Source organism: Miniopterus natalensis, chromosome X, assembly GCF_054644295.1.
Source record: "Miniopterus natalensis isolate mMinNat1 chromosome X, mMinNat1.hap1, whole genome shotgun sequence".
NCBI lineage: Eukaryota > Metazoa > Chordata > Mammalia > Chiroptera > Miniopteridae > Miniopterus > Miniopterus natalensis.
Genome location: NC_142103.1, coordinates 75,238,524 through 75,262,281, shown reverse-complemented (window position 1 = coordinate 75,262,281; position 23,758 = coordinate 75,238,524). Strand labels below are relative to the sequence as shown.

The window sequence follows — 23,758 nt, the reverse complement described above, 5'->3', positions numbered from 1 at the left end:
AACCACAAAAGAAGAGAGAATTAGGAAGGAGAAAAGAGAACAATAATAGAAGAAAAGAAAATAGGAGAAAGTAAGGGGAAGAAAATGCAATATGAAAGGGCAGAGATGAAAGAAAGAAAATAAAAATAAAGAATAGGGGACAAATAATGGTATAAAAGAGGTAGAAAGTAATTATGAAAAGGAAAACAGAGAAAGCAGGAGAAAGAAGCAAAAATAGAGTAAGAAAAGGAAAGGGAAAAATTAGATCTATGAAAGAAAAAAGAGACTAAAATAACAAATCAAAGAAGAAAGATAAGGAATATAAAGAAGAAAAAAAATAAAGTGGCATTTGTCTCAGCAGAGTTTAGTGCCTCCTGGTTGCTCCCTTTGTATCTTGCTCTTCTGATGACTGAGGCTGACTGTTTTGTCTGCCAATTCTGGACTTCCCAGGAGGTACTCAGATGCTCACCACTGTCAGAAAATGTCCTCCTTTAGCTCTTAGCAACCTATTTGAAGCTTCAAGCAATCCACAGTTTGTATCTTTCTCCCTAGGACTTGGCTGGGTGTGGGAGGGGCCAAGTTGCACTCTAAGGCCTTTTTGTTAGTAGCACAGGGTCCAGTGATGGGACAGCAAACTTCCCCAGGTTCCCTGGGCTCCTCCTCCACCTGACTTTGCCTGCCAACCAGCTGTCAATCTTAATTACTCCAAAGTCTGTTTCTGAATGGGCTTTAGGCAGAATCGGGTTTAGACCTCTGGATCTCCAGTGGGGGAGGGGAGCTGCTGTTCAGAATTCTGGGAAAGTGATGTGTGTGTTTCCCTGTCCCAGAGCTACTTCTCTGAGAGTGTCCCTTAATATTTCCCTGCTCTTAGCTTGGCGTAGTTCCTTGTATGCAGTGCAGTGCGATCAGCTGGAAACCTGGAGTTTCTATCAGCCCTCTGGTGAGGGGGTAGCACCAGTCTGGTTCCCAGATTAGTGGGGCAGTCGTTCCCACCCCCACACCCATGCCTGACTCTTCCTGAGACTCTTCAAACCCTAGGCTTGGCCTCAGCTGCTCTCTCCTCTGCAAAGGTCAAGATGCAAGGTGTGGCAGGCTGGGCTTCTGAGAGTGGGGCGGGCTGTATCACCTAGGGCAGGGTTTTTTCCTTTTCCTGAGCTGTGGCTTCTGGAAGGACCTAGTATCTCTCAGGAAAAATGGTCGTTTTGGTTTTGGGGTGTTACGACCTAATGCAAGTCTCTTGGCTGCCTCTTTTCCATGTCTTCCCCCAGTGCTTCCTACCCCAGCCTCTCCTCAGGCACTTACAGTCCGCACCGCCCTCCCTCCACTGAAGCTCATTAGCTGCAAACTAAAATCCTGTGGTCTAGGTTAAAAATCAACAACAAAAAGCTGCAGCTTTATCTCCAACCAGCTCCAGACTCCCTGATGGCCAGAAGCCCTGCCACCTTTCACAGCTGGACATTATATGGCCTGCTGGTCTCAGCTCTGGTGCTCCAGGCTCTGGAGCCATGCCTGGTTTCTGTGCCTCAATCTTTTCAGAGAAATAGCCCTCCTGTAGCTGAGAAATCCATCCTCACTCTCGGCCTGCTGCCTTTGGAAGCTGGGTCAGCTCCTCTCAAGACCTCGCCCTTCCTACCAGTCTCCAGGTGTTTTCTGTCCTTCCTTGATATATGTCTCCTCCTCAGCTGGACCTCGGTTGGTAATTCCGGGTGAATATTCCCCAATTTAGTTGTATTTCCAGTCTGGCCCTGGGAGGAGGTACAAGAAAGGTCTTCCTATTCGGCAACCATCTTTTCCCTCACACTGATTGATTTTTGAATATTGAACCAGCCTTAAATTCCTGGAATAAACCTCACTTGGTTGTAGTATATAATTCTTTTTATGTATTGCAGGAATTGATTAGTTAATACTTTTTTTTTTCAGGTTTTTTGCATCTAAGTTCATGAGAAATATTGGTCTATAGTTTTCCTTTTTTGTTCTGTCTTTGGTTATAGTATTAGAGTAATACTAGCATTATAGAATGAATTGGGAAGTGTTCATTTCTAGTATCTGGAAGAGATTGTGTAGAATTATGCTAATTTTTCTTTAAATGTTTGGTAGAATTCTCCAGTGAAATCATCTGGGCCTGAAAATTTTCTTTTTGAAGTTTTTTATTATGTCTTCAATTTCTGTAGTAGTTATATGATAATTCAGATTATCTGGTTAATATCTTTTCAGAGTAACTATTTAATAGTGGGTGAGTTGTGGGAATTTGTGTTTTGTGAGGAATTGGATCATTTCATCCTAGTTGTTGAATTAATGTGCATAAAGTTATGTGTGGTATTCCCTTTCCTATTTTTAAAAAACTTTAAAAAAATGTTTTTATTGATTTCAGAGAATGGAAGGGACAGGGAGAGAGAGATAGGAACACCAATGATGAGAAGAGAGTCATTGACCGGCTGCCTCCTGCATGACCCCTACCAGGGATCGAGCCTGAAACCCGGGCACGTGCCCTGAACAGGAATCGAACCGTGATCTCCTGGTTCGTGGGTTGATGCTTAACCACTGAGCTACGCCATTCGGGCTCTCTTTTGATGGCTTCAGGATCTATAGTTATATCACCTGTTTCATTTCTGCTGTTGGTAATTTGTGTCTTTTTATCTTTGTCATTCTTATGAGAGGATTACCGATTTTATCGTTTTCAAAACCCTACCTTTTGAGAATTGAAACAAGATGGTGGCGTAGGTAACAGCTGCACCCGCCGCCTCCCGCAACCACATCAAAACTACAACTAAAATACAGAACCACCATCACTCAGAGCCTCCTGAAATCTGGCTGAACATAGGCCCTATAACCAGGGAGCTGAAGAAGCACCGAGACCGGTAGGAGGGGCGGAGACACAGGCGGATCGGGGCTGAATTGCGGAGACGCGGCCGTGGGACCACACCAAGGGCCTCGGTTGAAACCCGGAAGGGAATCTTGGCAGCGGAGATTTCCCGGAGGAGGGAGGGGGTCCCAGCCCCACAGCAGGCCCCCAGCCCAGGGCTCCAGGGCCGGGAAGAGACGTCCCCACACCTTCGGGCTGTGAAACCAGTGGGGACTGTGGCTGAGGGTCTCGGAGGCTGCGGGAGCCCCAGCAGCTCCTCTCAAAGGGCCCGCGCACAGACTCACTCAGACGCTCCCTCTGAGCCCAGCGCAGGGCAGCAGCTTGAAAGGACCTGGGACACTCGGGGAGGAACTAACCTGCCTGAGATCCGGGCGACGGGTGGAGGGGCAGCTTTCTCCCAGGCAGAAGACCTGGCAGAGGCCATTGCTCCTTAGCCCAGCCCTCCCCGGGAACAGCCGGCAGGTAGTCACCATATTTGAATCTCCAGCACCTGACTCACACCTCTGGCCCCGCCCCGTGATTCCCGGAGGCCCCGCCCCTCCCCACCTGCAGCTCATCCAGGCCATTTCCAGGGGCTTTTCTATGCAAGTGGCCTCTCGAGCCCCATGCTTAGGACTTTCCTAAAATCTCTCAAACAAGCAGCAGCGGGCCCCATATAGCTTGATAAGTGGCCCCAGGCCTGGCACTAGCGGCAGCCTGCACTGGCTCATAGCTTGGCCTCTCCTGGACACCTGCAAGCCCAGCACAAGTAGCAGCCAACTACGGTTTGCCGTGTAGCTCATGCTGGGTGGCCCTGAGCAAGGCACTGGCACAGGCTGACTTTGCACCTCCCAGGAGGCCCCAGAGACAGTGCACCTGGTGGTCAGACTCAACCACGCTGGATTACAACCCTACCACATCCACGAGTGACTCTCAAGGGGCGCACTTGGTGAACACCAAAACTCCACTGAAGTAAATCCTGCTCCATAGGGGTGTCTCCAGCACAGCAGCTCTTTGGCTGTAGTTGCAACTGGTCCTCACAGCTGATTGGCCTGGGGGTCAGTTCCTCCCAGGGACGCCAATAGCAACCAAGGCTCAACTACAACAGGACAGTGCACACAGCCCACACAGGGGAGCACCTAGAAGACCCAGCTCAGGTGACTGGGGAGGCTGAGCCACTGGATACTACAGGACACCTACTACACAAAGCCACTCTACAAATTCCAGGAGAAATAGCAGCTCTACCTAATACATAGAAACAAACACCAGGAAGCAACCAAAATGTGGAGGCAAAGAAACACGTCACAAAGGAAAGAACAGAAGAAATCTCTAGAAGAGGAACTAAATGAAATAGATCCAAGCAAGCTAACAGATAGAGAGTTCAGAATAATGGTTGTAAGGATGTTTAAGCAGACTGTTAGGGAAATAACTGAGAAAATCGATAACATAATAAAATACCAATTTGAAATGAAGGCTACACAAACTGAAATGAAGAATAATTTACAGGGAATCAACAGTAGAGTAGAGGATGCTGAGAATCAAATCAGCAATTTGGAACATGAGGAAACAGAAGAGCAAAAAGAAAAAAGAATCCAGAAATATGAAAATAGTATAAGGAGCCTCTGGGACAACTTCAGAGGCCCAGCATTCATATTATTGGGATGCCAGAAGGGGAAGAAAGAGACCAAGGAATTGAAAACCTATTTGAAAAAATAATTACAGAAAACTTCCCCTACTTGGGGAAAGAAATCGACTTACAAGTCCAGGAAGCACAGAGAGTCCCAAAGAAGAGAGACCCAAAGAGGCCCACAGCAAGACACATCATAATTAAAATGACAAAGGTTAAAGACAAAGAGAGAATCTTAAAAGCAGCAAGAGAAAAACAGTTAATTACATACAAGGGAGCACCCATACGACTGTCAGCTGATTTCTCAACAGAAACTTTTCAGGCCAGAAGGGAGTGGCAAGAAATATTCAAAGTGATGGAAAACATGGAACTACAACCAAGATTGCTCTACCCAGCAAAGCTATCATTTACAATTGAAGGTCAGATAAAGAGCTTGTCAGACAAGGAAAAGCTAAAGGAGTTCATCACCACCAGACCAGCACTACAGGAAAAGTTGAAGGGTCTTCTTTAAGAAGAAGCTAATGAACAAAAGAATCTGATGAACTAAATTGATCCAGGGACATGGACGCATGCAACAGATGATCATATTTCAGAGAAAAGTGGGAAGGGGGTGGAGGGTGGGAAGAGATTAACCAAAGAAGTTATATGCATAACCCATGGACACAGTTAATAACAGGGTGAAGGCCTGAGGAGGGGGTGGGAGGGAAGTGGAGGGGATCAATTGGGGGGAAAAATGGGATACCTGTAATACTCTCAACAATAAAGATAAATTTAAAAAGTAAAAAAAAAAAGAAAAAAACAACAAAAACACACACCTACCTTTTGTTTTCATTAATGTTCCTTATTGTTTTCCTATTTTCAATTTCATTGATTTCTGTCCTTATGTTTATTACTTACTTCCTTCTGCTTTTTTGGGGTTTACTTTGCTCTTTTTCTAGCTTCTTGAGGTGGGGAGCTTAGATTATTGATTTAGGACCTTAATTCTTTTCTAATATAGACATTTAAATTTATAAAGTTCCCTTTCAACACTGCTTTATCTGTGTCTCAGAAATTTCAACATGTTGTATTTTCATTTAAATTAATTTTTAATGTCCTTTGAGACTTCCTCTTTCATCCACATATTATATAGAAATGCATTGTTTTATTCCCAAGTGTTTGGAGACTTTCCTTTTATCCTTTTGTTATTGGTTTCTAGTTCAGTGCTATTATAATCAAAGAACATATGCTTTATGATTTCAATTGTTGAGGTTTGTTTTATGACTCTGAATATGGTATGTCTTAGAGAATGTGGCATAGGTACTTGAAGAGAATGTGCATTCTATTAGTGTTTGGCTAGCGTAGGGTGGATATGTTCAGTTAGGCCACACTTTTCTTGGTCCTTTGATTAAAGGGTGTAGGCTTTTCTTAGAGCTTTTTTGTCTGTGCCTGTTGACAGTTTTGAGTTACAGGCTTCTCTAGTGCCTTGTTTGTGATATATAGGAGGGGAAATTAAATCCAGGGAACTGACCACTGTGCTGTTCCCCAGGTCCGGAGGTCTGTGGGCTGCCTCCCTTTCTACCTTTCAGTCTTTGTATTTGTTGTGCTATGCCATTTTTGTTCTGATCTCTTCTACATTCATTGTTCTCTTCTATGTTTCTTCCTCTATTAATTTTGCTAACTTACATTTTGCTGGGGAAACATCTTTTTCACATCAATATTAAAGTATGTTGCTGAACAGTTATACATAATATCCCACAGTAACTACTTTGAACCATTGCCCAATCTGGGAAAGATTTTTCTTCTCTCATTATAAATATATAATATTTAAGCTCTTCTCCTTTATCTGATTTGCTAGGGAGTTAAATCTGGTCATCTCAAAGATCCAACTCTTTGCTTAACTCCCTATTGTATTCATTTGATTTATTTATGATTTCATTTTTATTAAGTACTACTTTCTTTTTTGGGTGATTTGATTAATTTTGTTTTTTCTACTTCTAATGTTTTAGGTTGAACACATAGCTCTTTTTTGTTATATTTTTTATTAAAAATAAAGCCATTTAAAGCTGTAAATTTTACTCTATATATAACTTTAGTGTGTTTCATGACTTCTGGTAAAAATTGTATAGCTTCTGTATTGATTTCCCACTTTGGTCCTGGGTTATTTAAAAAAGTGTTTCTTTTCTTTTAAAACAGACTTATTTAGGTATATAAAACAAATTTACATAGGTATATTCCAGTACCATAACATTTACCCATTTAAAATACAGGATTCAATAGTCTTAAGTACATTCACAGAATTGTGCAGTCATCAATCACCAAAATCTAATTTTAGAACATTTCAGCCTTATACACAATAGCAGACATTCACCATTCGTGCCACGCCCACACTCCCATCCCTAGGAAACCTCTAGCTAATTTTCTGTCTCTATGTGTTTGCCCATTTTAGACATTTCACATAAATGGAATCATATAATATGTGATCTTCTGTGATGGGCATCTTTCATGTAAAATAACAATTTCAAGGATCATTCATGTTGTAGCACGTGTCAGTACTTTTTATTGCCAAATAATATTTTATTGTATGGATATGCCACATTTGTTTATCCATTCATCAGTTGATGGACATTTAGGTGGTTTCCATTTTTTACTATTATGAATAAAACTACTGTGAATATTTGTGTACAAGTTTTGGAGTAGACATGTGTTTTCATTTTTCTTGGGTAGATACCTAGGAGTGGAACTGCTGGATCATATGGTGACTTTGTGGGTAACATTTTGCCAAACTGTTTTTCAGAATGGCTGCATTATTTTACAGTTCTTCCAGAAATGTACGAGAGCTCCAGTTATTCATGCCTTACCAACACTTGTTATTGTGGTTTTTTTTTCTTATTTTAGCTATCTTAATGGATATGAAATGGTCTAATAAATGGAAAATTTTGGTTTTGATTTGCATTTCTCTAATGACTAATGACATTGAACACCTTATACTATGATCAGAGAATGTAGCCTGTCAATTCCCAAGGTTAAAACATCTACCAGATTTTCTTTGTGGACAAGTTACTTGATGGAATTTTGTAAAAGTGCCATGGGCAAAAGAAAAGGAAGCATATTCTCTCTTTCTTTAGTACATCATCTTTATGTGTTTAAAATTTAACTTTTCATGCCTTTTATTTTATTTTACTTCTTATTTAACTTTCTTGTTTTCTCTTCATCTCATCTCTTACTTTTGTTGTCTTAATTCCTCTTCATTTTACGAGGATATTTTCCCTTCCCTTTCCTAAAAAGAATAACTAAATCTGTAGTGCCTCTATTGGTTGATCAGCATAAAATTGTACCTCAACTTGGACACAGAGACACCCTTTCCTCCCTCAATAGGAGAAACCGTTGTGCCTTTGAATATTTTTGAGGTAAACAGTCTTAGTCCCAGTCTATTAGTATTTTCCTTATGACCTGTCTCTTCTATTTTAAGAAACTTAATGTTTTTATTCCAAATCACAGTAATGCTTTCAACATCTAGTAAACAGAACCACGTTTATTTTGAACCTACCGCATAACAGGTACCATGTGGTACAGTATTGAAAACGTGAACTCTGAAGCCAGGTAGACTGGGTTTTACTTAACATCATTAAACTTCTGCTTCTTTATGCATAAAATGAAATAATAATTGCAGCAACACATAGATGACAGGATTGTTGTGCAAATTAAATGAGATACCTGCTTTTGCATGTTACATGATTCCTCTTAATAACAATACTTGCTAATATGAATTAAAAGTTTACTTGGTTGCCCGGCCGGGCGTGGCTCAGCGGTTGAGCGTGGGCCTAGGATCTAGGAGATTGCAGTTCGATTCCCGGTCAGGGCACATGCTGGTTGTGGGCTCAATCTCCAGTCGGGGGAGTGCAGAAGGCAGCCAATCAGTGACTCTCATTATTGATGTTTCTATCTCTCTCCCTCTCCCTTCCTCTCTCTGAAATCAATAAAGATATATTTAAAAAGAAAATTTACTTGGGCCTGGCCGGGTGTGGCTCAGTGGTTGAGTATTGACCTAGGATCCAGGAGATCGAAGTTTGATTCCCTGCCAGGGCACATTCCCCGGTTACGGGCTCGATCCCCAGTCGGGGGGCATGCAGGAGGCAGGCGATCAATAACTCTCATCATTGATGTTTCTATCTCTCTCTCCCTCTCCCTCTCTCTGAAGTCAATAAAGATATAGTAAAAAAAATTTACTTGGTCTGGTGCTAGGTGCCTAACAAACATCAACTCATTTAACTTTCACAATCCCTTGAGATAAACAGTTTTGACTCGTTTTGAAAAAACACATTGGAAAAACATTTTCATATTCTCATAGCTAAAAGTTGGCAGAGCTAGAATTTAAGCCTTTATTAATTTTAGTCTAAATCTATGGTCTTGCTCATAATCCATTTTGATGAATAACTAGAATAGGTGGTGACTGGACATTGTCTACCCCACAGCATCCAGTGCTGTGAGCTGTACTTTCGTGCCCCCAAGTAACGTGTGTGGTGTGAATGCTGAATGACTGACCATGTGAACACTGTCTTTCCAGGTTTCTTGGAGTCTCTGTGGAGCCCCTGGACCAGACCCCATAGTAAAAGCTGCAGGATCTTTCTTCTGGTCCCAGCAGCTCTGGTTGAGTCCCTGGACCCTGCCTGGCCCTAGGCTCCTGGGAAGAACCGAATTGTCAGCAAGAGAACCTGAGGGCTGAGGCCCAGAGTAAACATGCCAGCCAACCAGAGCTCTTCCCAGTGGTCCCTGGACCTGACTGCAGGAGGAAGAGACAACGCCTGTGAGGTAAGGAAGAGGAAAATGTGCCCAGGGGCAGGAATTCATTCAGAATGAAAGAGAGCATCTCATTATTATTAATTAATGAATTAATTAGTTTTAAATTTTATTTTTTTTAAAGTATTACAGATGTCCCTTTTTCTCCACAATGACCTATCCGACCCCTTCCCTCCCCCCTCCACCATCCCTCTCCCCACCATTGTCCCTGTCCTTGGGTTGTGCATATATGCATATAAATTCTTTAGTTATTCTCTCCCTCTCGACCCATTCGCCCTCCTCCATCCCTCTGACATTTGTCAGTCTGATCTGTGCTTCCATGTCATTGAATCTATTCTGTTCATCTGTTTATTAAGTTCTTTAGATTCCACATATAAGCGAAATCATGTGATGTTTTTCTTTCGCTGCCTGGCTTATTTCACTTAGCATAATTTTCTCCACGTCCATCTATACTGTCCCAAAGGGTACGAGATTATTCTTCTTTACAGCTGCGTAGTATTCCATGGTGTAAATGTCCCACAGCTTTTTTATCCACTCATCTACTGATGGGCACTTGGGCTGTTTCCAGATCTTAGCTATTGTTAACTGTGCTGCTATGAACATCGGGGTACATATATTCTATCTGATTAGTGTTTCAGGATTCTTAGGATACATTGCTAGGAGTGTAATCACTGGGTCAAATGCAGCTCCATTTTTAATTTTTTGAGGAACCTCCATACTGTTTTCCATAGTGGTTGCACCAGTCTGCATTCCCACCAGCAGTGTACTAGGGTTCCGTTTTCTCCACATCCTCGAAAGCACACGTCCTTTGTTGATTTGTTGATGGTAGCCATTCTGGCAGGTGTGAAGTGATACCTCATTGTGGTTTTAATTTGCATCTCTCTGATGATTAGCAAAGTTGAGCATTTTCTCATGTGTCTCTTGGCCATCTGTAGGTCCTCTTTGAAGTGTATATTCAGGTCCTTTGCCCATTTCTTAATTGGGTTGTTTGTCTTCCTCTTGCTGAGTAGTATGAGTTCTTTCTACACTTTGGAAGTTAGCCCCTTATCAGATACATCCTTGGCAAATATGTTTTCCCAGACCATGGGGTTCTTTTGTATTTTGAGGCTGTTTTCTTTTGCTGTGCAGAAGCTTTTTCATTTGATGTAGTCCCAAATGTTTATTTTTTCTTTAGTATCTCTTGCCCTAGGAGATGTACCAGTGAAAATTTCACTACGTGGGATGTCTGTGACTTTACTGCCTATGTTTTCTTCCAGGATTTTTATGGTTTCATGACTTACGTTTAAGTCTTTTATCCATTTTGAGTTTATTTTTGTGTATGGTGAATGTTGGTGGTCTAGTTTCATTTTTTTGCATGTATCTGCCCAATTTTCCCAGCACCACTTATTGAATAGACTGTCTTTACTCCATTGGATGCTATTGCTTCCTTTGTCAAATATTAACTGACCATAATGGTGTGGGTCTATTTCTGGGGTCTCTGTTCTGTTCCATTGATCTATATGCCTGATGTTGACCAATACCAGGCCGTTTTGATTACAATGGCTTTGTAATACAGTTTGAAATCCGGTAATGTGATCCCTCCCACTCTGTTCTTTTTTCTCAAGATGGTTGCAGCTATTCAGGGTCTTTTTTGGTTCCATGTAAATTTTTGAAATGTTTGTTCTAGGTCTGTGAAATATGCTGTTGGTATTTTCATAGGAATTGCATTGAATTTATAAATTGCTTTGGGTAGTATGGACATTTTAATGATATTAATTCTTCCAATCCATGAGCATGGTATGTTCTTCCACTTGTTTAAATCTTCCTCTATTTCTTTTTTCAGTGACATGTAGTTTTCCAAGTACAGGTCTCTTACATCCTTGGTTATGTTTATTCCTAGGTATCTTATTTTTTTTAGTTGCAATGGTAAATGGTATTTTTTTTTTTTTAGTTTCTCTCTCTGAAAATTCATTGTTGGTGTATAAGAATGTCATTGATTTCCAGATGTTGATTTTGTATCCAGCTACAAAACGAATTTCCAAAAATTCATTTATCAAATCTAGTAGTACCTTGATGGAGTCTTTAGGGTTTTCTATGTACAATATCATGTCATCTGCAAGTAATGACAGTTTTACTTCCTCCTTTCCAATTTGGATGCCTTTTATGTTTTCTTCCTGTCTGATGGCTGTGGCTAGGACTTCCAGTACTATGTTGAATGAGAGTGGTGAAAGTGGACACCCCTGTCTTGTTCCTGTTTTTAATGGAAATGGTTTTACTTTTTGCCCATTGAGTATGATGTTGGCTGTAGGTCTGTCATATATGGCCTTTATTATGTTGAGGTATGATCCCTCTATTCCCACTTTGCTGAGAGTTTTTATCAGAAATGCGTTCTGGATTTTGTCGAATGCTTTTTCTGTGTCTATTGATATGATCATATGATTTTTGTCCTTCATTTTGTTTATGTGATGTATCACATTTATTGATTTACGGATGTTGTACTAGCCTTGCATCCCCAGAATAAATCCCACTTGGTCATGATGTATGATCTTTTTAATGTATTGCTGGATCCGGTTTGCTAGTATTTTAGCATCTATGTTCTTCAGGGATATTGGCCTGTAATTTTGTTTCTTTGTAGTGTCTTTATCTGGTTTTGGGATTAGGATGATGCTGGCTTCATAAAAAGAGTTTGGGAGTGTTCCCTCCTCTTAAATCTTCTGGAATATTTGAATAGAATAGGTGTTAATTCTTCTTTGACTGTTTGGTAAAACTCGCCTGTAAATTCATCTGGTCCAGGACTTTTGTTTGCTTGGTGTTTTTTGATTACTGCTTCAATTTCATTAGTTGTTATCGGCCTCTTTAGGTTTTCTGCCTCTTCTTGATTCAGCTTTGGAAGGTTGTATACTTCTAGGAATTTGTCCATTTCCCCCATGTTGTCCAATTTGTTGGCATATAGTTGCTCATAGTATTTTCTTACAATCCTTTGTATTTCTGTCAGGTCAGTAGTTATATCACCTCTTTCATTTCTGATTTTATTTATTTGTGTTGTCTCTCTTTGTATCTTGGTGAGTCTGGCTAAAGGTGCATCAATCTTATTTATCTTTTCAAAGAACCAGCTCTTGGTCTCATTGATTTTTTTGTATTGTTTTTGTAGTCTCTATGTTACTAATTTCTGCTCTGATCTTTATTATTTTCTTCCTTCTACTTCCTCGGGGCTTTTCTTGCTGTTCTCATTCTAGTTGTTTTAGTTGTTGTGTTAGATGGTTCATTAGATCTTTTTCTTATTGCTTGAGATAGGCCTATAATGCTATGAATTTTCCTCTCAGGACTGCTTTCGCTGTGTCCCATAGATTCTGGGTTGTTGTCTGTTCATTTTCATTACTTTCCATGAAGTGTTTGAGTTCTTCCTTGATCTCATTGGTAACCCAGTCATTGTTTAATAACATGTTATTTATCCTCCATGTGTTTGAATATTTTTGAGTTTTGTTTTTTTTTTAATATATTTTTATTGATTTCAGAGAGAGGAAAGGAGAGGGAGAGAGAGAGGTAGAAACATCAATGATGAGAGAGTCATTGATCGGCTGCAGCCCACAACCCGGGCATGTGCCCTGACCAGGAATCAAACCCTGATCGCCTGGATCCTAGGTCAAGGCTTACCCACTGAGCCACTCCCGGCCGGGCAATTTTTGAGTTTTTTATATAGTGTTTGATTTCTAGTTTCATGGCATTGTGATCTGAGAAGATGGTTGATATGATTTCAATCTTCTTATATTTGTACAGACTTGCCTTGTGGTCTATTTTTTAGAATGTTCCATGTGCACTTGAGAATGTGTATTCTGTTGCTTTGGGGTGAAATCTTCTGTAAATGTCAATTAAATTCATTAGGTCTAGTGAGTCATGTTAGGTCTGTTTCCCTGTGGATTTTTTGTCTTGATGATCTGTCCATTGCTGACAGGGGGGTGCTAAAGTCTCCCATTAGGAATGTGTTTCTGTCAATCTCCCCCTTAAAGTCCCCCAAGAAATTTTTTTATATATTTAGGTGCTCCTATATTGGATGCATAAATGTTTATAAGGGTTATTTCCTCCTGTTGCATTGATCCCTTTAGTATCATGTAGTGACCATCTTTGTCTCTTGTTATGGTCTTTATTTTGAAGTCTATTTTGTCAGAAATAAGAATTGCTACTCCAGCTTTCTTTTCCTTTCCATTTGCATGGAATATTTTACTCCATCCCTTAACTTTTAGCCTGTGTGAGTCTTTGCTCTCAGGTGGGTCTCTTGTAGACAGCATATATTTGGGTCCAGTTTTCTTATCCATTCAGCTACCCTATGTCTTTTGATTGGACCATTTATTCCATTTACATTTAAGGTTACTATTGATATAAACATATTTAATGCCATTTTTCCCTTTTATGGTGATGTACCTTTCTCTCAAAAAGAAGGAATCTTCTTTTTTTTAAAGCAGTCCTTTTAGCATTTCTTGCAATACCGGTTGGTGGTACTGAACTTCTTTAGCCTTTTATTTGTCTGGGAAGCTTTTTATTTCACCTTCAATTTTAAATGATAGCCTTTCTGGATAAAGCAATCTTGGTTGCATGTTTTTGCTTTTCATTACTTTGAGAACTTCATGCCACTCCCTTTTGGCCTGAAGAGTTTCTCTTGAGAAATCAGATGTCAGCCTTATGGGGGTTCCCTTGTAGGTCACTGCTTGTCTCTCTCTTGCAGCCCTTAATATTTTCTCTTTGTCCTTGACATTTGCCATTTTAATTCTGATGTGTCTTGGAGTGGGTCTCTTTGTGTCCCTCTTGTTTGCAACCCTCTGTGCTTCCTGAACTTGTGTGGCTTTCTCCCTTTCCAGCCTAAGGAAGTTTTCAGTCATTATTTCCTCCACCAAGTTCTCTATCCCTTCCTCTCTTTCCTCCCCCTCTGGCATTTCTATAATGCGAATGTTGTTTTGCTTCATGTTGTCCCAAAGCTCCCTTTGACTGTTCTCATGCTTTTTAAGTGTTTTTTCTTTTTGTTGCTCTGATTGAGTGATTTTTTTCTACCTTGTCTTCTAAGTCACTTATTCTATCCTCTGCTTCATTGAGCCTGCTTTTGACTCCTTCCAGTGCATTCTTCATGTCAGATACAGCATTCTTTTTTTCTAAATATATCTTTATTGATTTCAGAGAGAGGAAAGGAGAGGGAGAGAGAGAGAGATAGAAACATCAATGATGAGAGTCATTGATTGACTGCCTCCTGCACGCCCCCGACTGGGGACCGAGCCCGCAACCCGGGCATGTGCCCTGATCGGGAATCGAACCCTGAAAGCTTGGATCCTAGGTCGACTGTCAATTGCTGAGCCACGCCCGGCCGGGCAGATACAGCATTCTTTATTTCTGTCTGATTTTTCTTTATGTTATATATCTCTTTTTTTTCATGTTTTCCCTAAAGTCCTCAATCTTATCCTCTATTGCCTTGTTTTTATCTTTAAGTTCCTTGAACATCTTCATCATCCATACTCTGAACTGTGTTTCTGATAACTTGCTTAACTCCATCTCATCAAAGACTTCTTGTGGCGATGTTTCCCTTTTTTTAATTTGGGGGTTGTTTCTTTGTCTCCCCATTTTGGTAGGTCTTAGTGTTTCTGTCTATATATTAGATATATTTGCTGTCTCCCAGTCTTGTGGGATACGATTTTGTCTTGTGGGTCCAGTGGATCCCAGAGGTGTGTTTTCCTTATACTTCTGAGCTCTTTGTTCTAGGTGTGTCCCTCTTGTGGGTGTCCCTTTTGTGGTTCTTTATGTTCTCGTGTGTGGTTGGGTCTAGATTGTCATTGATCATTCCTTGGGAGGACTCTCCTCTCAGGTTGGCCAACTGTGTCTCAGCCCCAACCTCGTCTTGTAAGCTGTTATACGGGTGCTGGCAAGGCAGGACAATGCACAACTAAACTTCCAGGAAACAAGCTCCATCTTACAAAATATCTTGACTGTGACTATGAATCCAACCAACATGAAAATAGAACTGGGAGAGTAAAATGAGAACACACACACACACACACACACACACACACAAGCTTAAAAAAAAAAAAGAGAGAGAGAGAAATAGAAGCATTGCTTAGAGAGAGAGATGTATATTGTTGTTAATAGTGGTGAAAATTTAGAAAATAATAATAAACAAAATGGAAAAAATAGAGAAGCTACTGGGAGATAACAGAGGCAGAGAAAAGATTCTGAAAGAAGAGCTAGCAAAAAATCAAGGGAGAGAATAGGAATAGGATAGTAGTTGAAAATGAGAAAATAAAAATACAATAAAGTGAATAAGAGAAACTAACAATTGAACAAAAAGACAGGAAGAGAGAAGGGAGGATAACAAAAGAACGAAAGAAAAGAAGAAAAAGAGAAAAGAAAATAAGTTATGCCAATGGATCGAGAGGAGAGAGAGAGATAAAGTCTGGGCAGAGAGGGAATCTGATAAGAGATTTCGGGGAAACTATAGAGAAAAGCAGTAAACTTGGTTATAATGATAAAGTCCCAGTCATTAAGCAGGGATATCAAGGAAGTCTTGGTAGTGGAAGCAAGGATAAAACAAAACAAAGCAAATAAACAAAACAAAACTAAAAACAAGCTAAGCAAGACAAAATTCTTTTATTAAAAAAAATTTAGTTAAAAATGTTTTTTAAAAAATTATTATAAAATTTAAAAAATAAGAAAAAACAAATAAATGTTGCCCCCTTTCTCTTCTTCCTAAGGAAAAAAGAGAAAAACAACAAACAAACACACACAAAAAAAAACCCAAAAGCAAAACAAAACAAAACACACACTGAAAAAAAAAAAGCAGAAGGAAAAAAGACAGTCAGTCAGGTGAGTTTCTTCTGGGCAGCTTATGTTGTCTGCAGGTCACTGCTTTGTGTGCTGAGTTCTGTTCTCCTGGGAGGTTCTTGTGTATCAGCCAATGTGAGGAGCTGTCTAGGTTTGGCTCTGGTGTCTTTAGGTAGATGGTTGATCTGAGGCTCTCCGTGGACCACCTCCTCTTGTCGGCTATTTTGCAACCTTATAGTTGCCTGGTCTTGCTCCAGAGTCTTCTGTAGAGTCTTTAGGGTGCAGGATGGCTAGTGTAGCTTAGTGTATTACTCCCCTTACTTAGAGGTTTTGCTGTCAGGCACTCACTGTGCAGGAGTTAGTCTCTGCTCCACAGCCAGCTCCTCAGTCCCTACCCTGTCCTCTGATTCTAGTTCCCCAGGCTCTGGCCTTCTGCAGCTTCAGATTGATTTCAGCCTGTTGCCTTTTCTGTATGGGCCGTTTCAGCAGCCTGTGTTCAGTGGGTTCAATTAAAAAAACATTCTGGTGAGCCCTTTGCCTGCCCAGGCCCCAGCAGGGATTTTCAGCTTTTCCTCCAGTTCTCAAACAGCAGTCCCTGAAAGAACTATTCTTATAATGGCCTACTGTGAGCTGTTCTCCCTTCCCCCTCAGGACTGTGCCCTGGGGGTGTGTCTGGGGCCTCAGTAAGCTGGACCAGCCCCTTTCCTCTTGCGGACGGTGCTCCCTGCAGCAGGAGAGGCCAGCGGACTCCACCCCTCTCCTTAGCTCTTGTTGGCTGGTCGCACCAGGCCCACCCCTCAGACAGTCTACTGTGCAGATGCAAATCCCAGCCTCTGCCTGTCTGTCCGCCCAGTGCACGGTGGAAAGGTGGGAACCAGTTCCACCATCAGAACCCAAAAATGCACAAAGCAACACACAGGCAGAGAGTCCGCCCTGCAAGGTCCCGGTGGCCATGCGCCAAGGCACCCAGCGGGAGGGGACCCAAAGTCAGCTCCACGCAGCTACCCACACCACTGGTCTCAGTAAAGCTGGGGCAGCTTCACACGCCACCATGGCGCCCTCAGGGCTGGTCACAGATCCCAGCCTCTCAGCACCGGGAGCTCAGTGCAGGGCGTGGGAGGCCCCCCCCCCCCACCCCGCAGATTCGGTTCTTTCTTGGGCTCAACACAGTGCCTTACAGGGAGGCAGACAGTCTCCTTGTGTGGCTGCTCAACGCAGTCCTCTGGTCCCTTACTACTCAGGTGCCACACACTTGGGACAGCCCTTTGGTCGGCACCCTGAGCATTAGGTGCTGTTCGCAGCAGCCACTAGTTTTGTTTTGCTAGGAAGGCCCCATTGGCCATTTGAGGCTTTGTTTCCAAGGAAGGCACCATCCCCTCCTGGCGGGCTCACCGCTCTCCTGGGTCCCTCTGCCCTCCGCGGGGCGCTCCTTCCCTTCTCCTCCACTCTGAGTGTGGGATCCCCGCTTTTGAAGGCTAGTCTGCACTCCTGAGTGGAGGGAGCTTTGCAGCCTCCAAGTCTCCAGGCTGGGAGCCCAGTATAGGCTGCCGGGGGACTCCCCCTTCCTACTTTCCCCCTCTCTTACCGGACTCTGTGATGTTTCTTCAGTGCTCCCTGCTCGAACTCCGTCCACTCAGGTATGTTTCTCTGGTTTTTCCAAGCTGGTTATGTAGGGTTTTAGGAGTAGATTGAGTCTGTGGCTCGGAGCTGGGGTGCTCTGCTGCTTCACACAGTGCCGCCATCTTCCCCTCCAAGCTCATTATTATTATTATTATTATTATTATTATTATTATTATTATTTTTAAATATATCTTTATGGATTTCAGAGAGAGGAAAGGAGAGGGAGAGAGAGGTAGAAACATCAATGATGAGAGTTATTGATCGGCTGCCTCCTGCACGCCCCCTACTGGGGATGGAGCCCGCAACCTGGGCAAGTGCCCTGACCGGAATCGAATCCCGATTGCCTGGATCCTAGGCGGGCGCTCAACCGCTAAGCCACGCCCAGCCGGGCCGCATCTCATTATTTTAATATGTATGACTTTTTACAAAAATCAGAAGCATAATTGGGATTTTTATTGGTAATTTATTTCCCTTGGGTGAATTTCCTTTTCTTGTCCATTGCTGATTTATTTATTTTAAAGAGGTTTTTTTTAAAAATATTAAGGTTAATAACCCATTATCATTTTCGTGTATTTTTGTGAATATTTTTGCCACTTTGTAACTTAAAATTAGTTTTATTTACAAATGGTAAAAGGTGTCAAATAGTCCTCTAAGTCTTTTTTAAAAAATGGCTCTTCCTTGTTTTGTTTCTCCCATATTCCACCTCTCTAGAGGGAAGCATTCTTAACCTTTTTGACAGATTTTCTTTTTTTAAATTTTTAGTTTTGAATATTATCTATTGACTTTCCACTGTGGAAGGTGGAGATTTAGCTTTCCTGTACACACCCACTCACATACACATTTGGCTATAAATATCATTGTTTTGGTCAGATCCACTATCAATGTTTATTACTGTGAATGTTTATAGTTGAGTCATATATACATGCTGTTGGTTACTATTTCTACACAACTTTTTCTTTTCCTTGGAATTAACAGTTTTCTGGTTTAGTCATTATTTTGCTTTACTATATACATATCAATAATTCAACTCCAAATTCTTTCCAGTTGTTTAAATCTCTGTATATTCAAACATATTAGGTAATAATCATAGTGAAAATAATTGTAAACACTCATATAATGTTTACTATGTGCCCAGCACTGTTTATACACGTACAATGTATACTCACTCATCTTCATAACAACCTCAAGAAGTGGGTGCCATTGTTACTCCCATTTTATAGAAAGGGAAACTAAGGCATAGGGAAAAACTATCTGGCTAAAGTTCACACAGCTGGTAGTAGGTGGGGCTGGTCTTAATTCTGGGCATCAGTGTCTTCTCTTGGAAGAAATCTTTCCTGGAACTTGTTGACTTGCTGAAGGCTGCTGGTCTGGTTGCTCTCTCATCTTCACACACAGCTATTATTTTGATGTCTTCCCTTTGCCATCCCCCAGGAAATCCTTTTCACCTCTGTCTTGTTGCACATCCCCTTTCCAGGGGATCCTATGTCTTCCTTCCTGTTTACTGGATCCTGTGTCTTCCTTTTTCTTGGTTTATCCCCTAATTTTGTGGGAGCACATCCTCCAGTCTGTCCTTGAAAATGAATACATGACAGGAGGATTTTATGAAACTTTGCGTGTCTGAAAGTGTCATGCAAAATTATATTTATTTAATATGTGTAATTGTGGAAATATATTTATAGAAATAAAAAAGTAATAAATGCTTTGGAAATTTATTTATCTATTTATTCATTTATTTATAAAAATGTTTTTATTGATTTGAGAGAGAGAGAGAGAGAGAGAGAGAGAAACATTGATCAGCTGACTCCTGCACGTGCCCTAACCAGGGACTGAACTCAAAACCTGGGTGTGTGCGCTGACAGGGAATCAAACCAGTGAACTTTTGATGCACGGGACAACACAACTGAGCCACACTGGCCAGGGTGGAAATATATTTATTTGATTGACACTAAATTTATCTTTTCAGCTGGATATAGAATTCTGGGTTGGAAATCATTTTTGTGCAGAATTTTAAAAGCCTGTTTTTAGTCTAATCCTTTTCTACTCACATTTTCTCTGCTTTTTAAAAAACTCTTCTTATTTGGTAATAGAGCCTCTTACTTTTTTTAATCTTTGTTCTACTGTTTTCCATTTCTTTCTCTTTTGTTCTCCATCTAGTAAAACTTTGTCTTCTAAATCTTTTTGTGTCTCTAATACTGTTATGTATTTTTATTTTAAATCGGTCTTTTTATTTTCAGAATATTCCCTTTTAAAAGCACGCTATTTTTGTTTCATGGATGCAGCATCTTATCACTCTAAACATATTAGTAATAGTTTTTTAATTTAATTTTTGAATGACAGTATAGACACAGGCTCAAAAATGAAAATATATAACATTTTAAAGAAATTATCTTTATTGTTGAAAATATTACAGATATCCCCTTTTTCTCCCCATTAATCCCTTCTACCCCTCACCCGCCCCCCACTCCAGGCCTTCACCACACTATTGTCTGTGTCCATGGGTTATGCATATATGCATATAAATTCTTTGATTAATCTCTTCCCACCCTGCCACCCACCCCCTCCTTCCCTCTGAGTAAAATTTAAAAATATAAAAATCTACATAGTCTAGCCCTGCCTAGGTGGCTCAGTTGGTTGGAGTGCCATCCCATACACCAAAAGGTTGCGAGTTTGATTCCTGGTCAGGGCACATACCCAGGTTGTGGGTTTGATCCCTGGTTGGGGTGTGTGTGGGAGGCAACCGATCGATGTTTCTCTCTCACATCAATGTTTTTTTCTCTCTCTCTCTCTCTCTCTCTCTCTCTAAAATCATTAAAAACATATCCTTGGGTGAGGATTAAAAAAAATCTACATAGTCTAAATTCTCATCCATTTCTCTTCTATCTGCTTACCTGTGTCTAATACATATAACCAGGTTAGTTTACTTTGCATGATTAGGGTTTCTTTATGCAAATAAAAGCATCTGAGAACACATTATTATTTTCTCCTTTTTACTTCACAAAAGGTGGCTTACAAAACGAATTTTTATCAGTTTCTGTTATTTTTAAGTATTTTAGTGAAACATTATATGAATTATAAACAATGCTGCCATGAACAAAAATTTTTGTTCGTTTCTTCTCATGTGCATGTGTGTACCCCTCTCTTAATTTTATACATAAGGTCAGAGTTAATGGGTCATAGATTAAGCTTATCTTTTAAAAATGTTTTTATTGCCTGGCCGGGCATGGCTCAGTGGTTGAGTGTTGACCTAGGATCCAGGCGATCGGGGTTCGATTCCCGGTCAGGGCACATGCGCGGGTTGCGGACTCGATCAATGACTCTCTCATCATTGATGTTTCTATCTCTGTCTCTCCCTCTCCTTTCCTCTCTCTGAAATCAATAAAGATATATTTTTTTTAAAAAGTTTTTATTGTGAAATATAACATACATACAGAAAAGTATACAAAAAACATTTACAGCTCAGTGATTTTTTTACTATGTTAGTGTAAAAAATGGCCATAACATTTCAGAATCCCCCTATTGCCAAAGATAGTTACTATCTTGACTTTTATGATAATCACTTCCATTAAGAAGAAAATTACAAGCCACAGGGTAAAAAAGAGATAGACAACAGAGGACTTATAGCCAGAATATATCAAGAACAACAAAACAGTAAGAAAAAACAGACTACACAGAAGTCACAGGCCTTATTTGAGCAGATGTGTAATAAAAGAAGATATCCAAATGGCTAACAAACACCTGAGAGGGTGCCCAGTCTCATTAGTCATCAGGGAAATGCAAATTTTAAACCACGATGTAATACCACTACACTCCCACCAGAATGGCTAGAATTAAGGAGACTGAATTAAGTGGTAGCAAGGGTAAGGAGCCATATCAGCAGGCTATAGGCTCATATCAGCACATATAGCTGCTGATATATTAGCTCATATCAACAGCTCATATGCTGCTGGTGGGAGTGTAAATTAACACAATCTCTTTGGAAAACATCTTAGCCTTCGTCAAAGCATATGAAGACCATATGAGGAAACAGTTCTCCTAGAAAAATACAAGCAGAAATCCTTGGCTGATGTACCAGAACACATAAATGCTCACCGTAGCATTACTTTATAACAGAAGAGACTGGTTGAGAACAGTCTCCCAACAATATCCACCCTTCATTTCTGCATTGTCTTGCCTTCTGCAGATTTTCCCATGAGTATACTACTCTGTCAGCCACTTTAATTAATCTGACTGGCAGAAGTAAGGGTCAAAACTGTTCAATTTGTCTTATGTAACACTTAATCAACAGGACTCCGAGTGGCAGAATGAAGCCAATCTGCAGTATTTTGCTCAACCATGACATCCTGGATTCCGGGCTCAAAGAGCTGAACAAATCCTTTAAAGCCATCAATATTTACCTAACAAAGCCAGGTGCCTTTCTTCCTAAGTTTCTATATTGACCTTTGTACTTGGTGTGAGACAGTAGTCCAGGTACAGCAGGATGTACTAGCAATTGCACAGAGTCTGCCTTGGCCCAAGGGGGCAATTTCATCCTCTGTAAGAACCCTGGACAGTAAGCTGAGCCTGACCTGAAATGCCTTCCAGGGCCAACACAGTGTGTTGATCACCTCAGATAAAATCAGGGACAGATGTCCTACCACCTTTTCTAATTGGGTGATTCCTATCATCGGAATAACTGCTCTCAGGGTGCACATAAATGACAAGCCATTTCCCCTCCTAGGAAGCTCCTAATAGCAACCAAGTAGGTAGCCTCCTTTTGGAGAGATCCCCAGAGTCATTTATGGGATATCTGAACCACTGATTATCATCTTAAACACTTGCAGGTCACTTATGACCACCCTTAAGGTGCAGATCACCATATTTTGGGGAGGAAGGCAAGTTAATGCCTGGCTTCTGCATAAGAAATACAATCCCAGGGTGCCCCCACTGTTTATAATTGGTGGGACCCCCTAAGTAGGTCCTCCAGCAGTCAGGAGACATAGGTTGAGAGTACCTCTAATGTGACCTCTCAGTTGGCTGATAGTTTTTTAACTGTTAAAGACAAAACGGAACAAAAAAGGAAATTGATTTTATCCAGGCTATTGCAATCAGGAGAGCATCCCAGATGTGAAGATCAGAGTGTGTCGGCATGGTAGTTTTGCCTTTTACTTTCATAGTGAGGATTAGACAAGTTATCATGGGGAGATTTACAGGTGGGATTGTTTCTGCATTCAGGGGAAGTCTCCATCACCTGAAAAAGAAATGCTTATCTCTGTGTCTAGCTAATTTAAGGGGGGCAAACTTTAATCTCCGTTAATCTCAGAACACATATTAACTCATGAGACAGCGGGGAGTTGGAGGGTCTGTGTCTGCTCTTTCAGCAAGTTCAATAAAAGGGGAAAGGTTTGTGTTTGACCTTGTCACAGGTAAACCCCAGGAGTCATAGGAGTCACAAGAAAGAGTATACAGCAAATCTCATCTAAATTATAAGGGGAAAGGTGCTATTTGTGGTAAGTCGGTTCTAGAGCATAAAAGAGGCTGGGGATTTCTTAACCGTCACTTTTCAGGGCTCTTGAAGTTCAACATTGTCAAGGGTTCTCTGTTCTGTTTGAAAACTTGAGTCTAGTTCTTGTTATTGGAGAGAGTTCCTGAAGGCATTCATTCCAACGTGACCTATATGTCCATGCCACCAGCTACATGGTATTTTTCTGCCCCACAGAATGAGCAGCAGCTAGGGGAAGAGGGATTTGAAGAGAGGAGACATTTGGAGGTGTTGACAGGTGTTTTGCGTGTGTAATGCAGGAGCTGGGGGCCTTCCTGCTGTTTCCAATAGATTTCTCAGCAAGCTTAAGGGGAATGGTGATAACATTGTGGATGCAGGTATTGGCAGACCTGACAGTCAGGTAAATTTAAGGCCCTTGCAGCAGTTTGGGGAAGATGTACTAAGGCATTTCCTTTGTGAGGACAGCTCCAGGGGTGATTCTGAAAGACATAGATTATTAATGCCCCTCCCTTTCCTGTACCTCCTGAGGTTTAAGGTGTTTCTTCTTCAGTTTCTGTGTTGTTGCTCACCCTCTACTGACACAAAATCATTATGGTTCATTCTAATAAGTACTAAATTCACCCCCTCACCCCAATCATTTCTTACTAATTTCCAGACC

General features: G+C 41.0%; 1 protein-coding gene across 1 annotated transcript in view; it reads left to right on the top strand.

Annotated features, from left to right (window-relative positions):
• The window catches only part of ZNF81 (zinc finger protein 81), a 75,348-nt gene that overhangs the window by 6,420 nt on the left and 45,170 nt on the right, over positions 1-23,758 (top strand). Inside the window, exon 2 of the mRNA XM_016218397.2 lies at positions 8,992-9,236. Within this exon, the coding sequence (XP_016073883.2) occupies positions 9,165-9,236 (72 nt within the window). The 5' untranslated portion in view covers positions 8,992-9,164. The remainder of the gene's footprint in view (positions 1-8,991; positions 9,237-23,758) is intronic.